This window comes from Nematolebias whitei, unplaced genomic scaffold (assembly GCF_014905685.2).
Source record: "Nematolebias whitei isolate Nwh7 unplaced genomic scaffold, NemWhi1 Nwh_scaf_6515, whole genome shotgun sequence".
In the NCBI taxonomy this organism is placed as follows: Eukaryota; Metazoa; Chordata; class Actinopteri; order Cyprinodontiformes; family Rivulidae; genus Nematolebias; species Nematolebias whitei.
The window spans coordinates 1-3483 of record NW_023625060.1 but is presented as its reverse complement, the minus strand read 5'-3'; the positions used below and the strand labels follow the sequence as shown (position 1 = coordinate 3483).

Below are 3483 nucleotides of genomic sequence, written 5' to 3'. Positions count from 1 at the left end.
ATGACACATTCTGTCCTTAGTGCTCTAACAGAATGAATATTGTTGTTTTTCATGGAACTCTGTTTAAGCTCACATCTGTCTGCATGCTTCACAGTGTGAGATGTTGTTATTAGTCACAAGTTGTGTCTGTGATTTTGGTTCTATTGTCACTAATCAGTTCATGACTATTATTACCAATCAGTTCATTTGATCAATAATCAGTTCATTGATATTAATCTGTTTATACTGTTCAGCCATGAACCAGTTGGTTCATGCCCCCCCCCCCCTCTTTTCAACTTCTTCCCGTTGAAAGTTTTCCGGGGCATTCATGCTTTGTCAGAACGCATAGTTACACAACATGCGTCTGTGCATGGCACATAATTACGCAGTGCGTAGTTATGCACATGGGGAGCTGAGTGACAAGATGTTTTTTGGGCAAGCTTCCGCTTCATACTGTGTTCAAATGGACCCAGTGAGGCGAGGACCACATCCGCTTCGCCCTTAACCCATCAGCGACAGCCTTAAAGGGCGAAGCCTATATGAAATAGAACGTTGGTTACGTACTGTAACCCCAGATTCTATGAATATAGGCGTAGCCCTTTAAGCGTCGGGCCTCACTGGCTCCTGAATAGCTGAAGAAAAAATAAGTTATTTGGGAGCCGATTACCCGCTCTTAATGTAACTTATACGGATCGGGTGGGGCCCACACAGCAGGTGGGCGTGGACTAATTTTTTCAGTATGATGCTTGCGCATAACGGGATAAACCCATCAGCGACAGCCTTAAAGGGCGAAGCCTATACTCATAGAATCTGGGGTTACAGTACGTCACCAACGTTTTTCTTATACATTTTATTGTTGGATGTAACTGGGATTTTGTGTACATAATTTCGCTCCACCACATGTACCACATGAGGTGCGAATGACAATAAAGAAACTCTGACTCTGATATATATATATATACTGTATATAGACACAAAAATAAACTACTACTTACTACTTGTACTGTTGTTCTTACTTTGCAGTTTTTCACTTATTGTGGGGCTTCAGGGTACGGATACCCCACAATAAACAAGGAACTACAGTATAAATAAATAAATCAACAGGCCTGCAGCTCAGCAGTTAAATGTGCAGTTTTATTTTTTTTCTCCAGCTTCATTTCAAACCTTTTTCTGTGACATTTTTGCTAAAAGAAGCCTCACGTTCACAGATTAGAGGAGCACTGAACAAAGGAAGATCTGAACAAAGGAAGATCACTCAGTTGTCCCGCTTCTTTTGTACTTCCGTTATGGTTCTATGGAAACATGAGGCTTCAAGGCTCAGCCCCTAGCGGCTCAGCCAATCACAGACGGGTTACAGCACAGTGACATTAGCTTGGAGTGTAGATAAAAACAGTCTGTTCCTCTTCTCATGAACATTCGTGTTGGAAACTCCGACTCGCAGCATGCCTGAACCCGCCAAGTCTGCGCCCAAGAAGGGCTCCAAGAAAGCTGTCACCAAGACTGCCGGTAAAGGAGGCAAGAAGAGGAGAAAGACCAGGAAGGAGAGCTATGCCATCTATGTCTACAAGGTCCTCAAGCAGGTCCACCCTGACACCGGCATCTCCTCCAAGGCCATGAGCATCATGAACTCTTTCGTCAACGACATCTTCGAGCGCATCGCCTCCGAGGCCTCCCGTCTGGCTCACTACAACAAGCGCTCCACCATCACCTCCAGGGAGATCCAGACCGCTGTGCGCCTCCTGCTGCCTGGGGAGCTGGCCAAGCACGCTGTGTCTGAGGGCACCAAGGCTGTCACCAAGTACACCAGCTCCAAGTAAACCAGCTGCAGACAAACTAACAACAAAGGCTCTTTTAAGAGCCACACATGTGCCTCGAGAGCTGAAGCTGCTCAACACATTTAAACATCGTACCTTATGACTGATGGAGTCATGTTTAACAAAAGTCTAAAACTACAATAAAGCAGGCAACAGTGTTAACCACTGAGCTGCCAAATCACTTCTCTTTTTACTCAACATTTTACAGAACCCTCACTCGGCACAAATATTACAATATTTTTAAATGTGGCATCAGCTGACCTTTAGTGAGCATGTTTACATCAGTGCTCTGTTGTGCAGCGTGTGTCTTGTATGTTGTGTGCCATGTGTATTAAGCAGCGTTACTGCCTGTGAGGTATTTGTACTGATTCATCCTACTGGCTCTGTTGTATTCTACCATGTTGTTTACTTGATTTCTGTTGGACCTTGTACATGTTTTTGTTTTCTATTTAGCACTTTGTTTTGGACCTTGTTGTATGTGTTGGCATTTATTTTTGGTGAGTCGAGACCATTCTTCTCATCCTGAGTATTTCATTGCCTTGTTGACCTTCTATTGATCTGCATATAACAAATAATAATCAATCTGTCTTACAGAACACCAGAGGAGAACATTAGTGAATGTCTTCAATCTCATGACAAAATGTTTTGATTTTGACTCCAACATCTAGTTCAAATGAAGTGTTGAAAAACTTTGCAGTAATTGTGCCAACTTCAGTTTACAATAAATATAGAGCTCCACATGTGAGCATCCTGCTGCAGATGTTTTAAGGTGTTTAAACAGCATTAAAACCTCATGGGATGGATACAAGGTCTGTAATTGTAAATTAAAAGGAAGCGGTAGATCTAGAGTCCATTCCTATAATTCATTCCTTCTTTGGGCTGCTCATTTCCTCGGGAGTCGCCACAGGAACTAACTCCTATGAAGACTTCGCTTTTTTCATTTTTTTTACGCTGGATGCCCGTCCTGACACAACCGCAGACTTCACAGATTTATATTAAACCAAAATTAAATTTAAATATTACAAGTACTAAGAACAAACATCTATGAAAAGATAAAGTCTCTTTCAGTATAAATGTGAAGTTTGTTTTCTATTTAGACAGCTAAATGATAATGTGTTGAGTTTCTGCTCCTGTCACTATTTTATCACTATTGTAAAACTTGGTTGTTTTGCAGATGTGTCTGTTAAACTTATGAGAAAAAGAACAAAGACTTTAGAATATTCAGGATTACATTTTAAGGTTAAACGTTATTGGCACCATATGTGGAATCTCCAGTCCTTTAAGATAATTAAATGTACCACTACCATGATGACAATCTTTATTATAATATTTTCCTGAGATGTAACCAGAAATGTGATGAAAGAGAAGAGCTTCTTAAATGAGCTGCCTCTTTAAACACTTCTCATCTTTAAATATTTAGAAACCAGTTATATTCTGACACATGTAACCTCCAGTAATATTAACAGAAGAGCAGCTCAGTGGTGTAAACTTGTGTGGCCCTGAAAAGGACCTTTGTTTAGTCAGCAGCAGTTTAGCCTCCGAAGCCGTACAGGGTTCGGCCCTGTCTCTTCAGGGCGTACACCACATCCATGGCGGTCACGGTCTTCCTCTTGGCGTGCTCCGTGTAGGTGACGGCGTCACGGATCACGTTCTCCAGGAAGACCTTCAACACACCGCGGGTCTCCTCGTA

The 3483-nt window shown here is 42.0% G+C and overlaps 1 protein-coding gene across 1 annotated transcript; it reads left to right on the top strand.

Annotated features, from left to right (window-relative positions):
• The first annotated feature begins 1395 nt into the window (after positions 1-1395).
• On the top strand, positions 1396-1842 carry LOC119429740 (histone H2B 1/2). Its single transcript, XM_037697307.1, has one exon. It carries the CDS (start codon positions 1422-1424, stop codon positions 1794-1796), a length of 375 nt encoding a protein of 124 aa, XP_037553235.1. The 5' UTR covers positions 1396-1421; the 3' UTR covers positions 1797-1842.
• Positions 1843-3483: the final 1641 nt, after the last annotated feature.

Excerpts from the sequence above, each read along its gene's own strand:
- LOC119429740 (XM_037697307.1), top strand. The coding sequence starts at position 1,422 with ATGCCTGAACCCGCCAAGTCTGCGCCCAAGAAGGGCTCCAAGAAAGCT.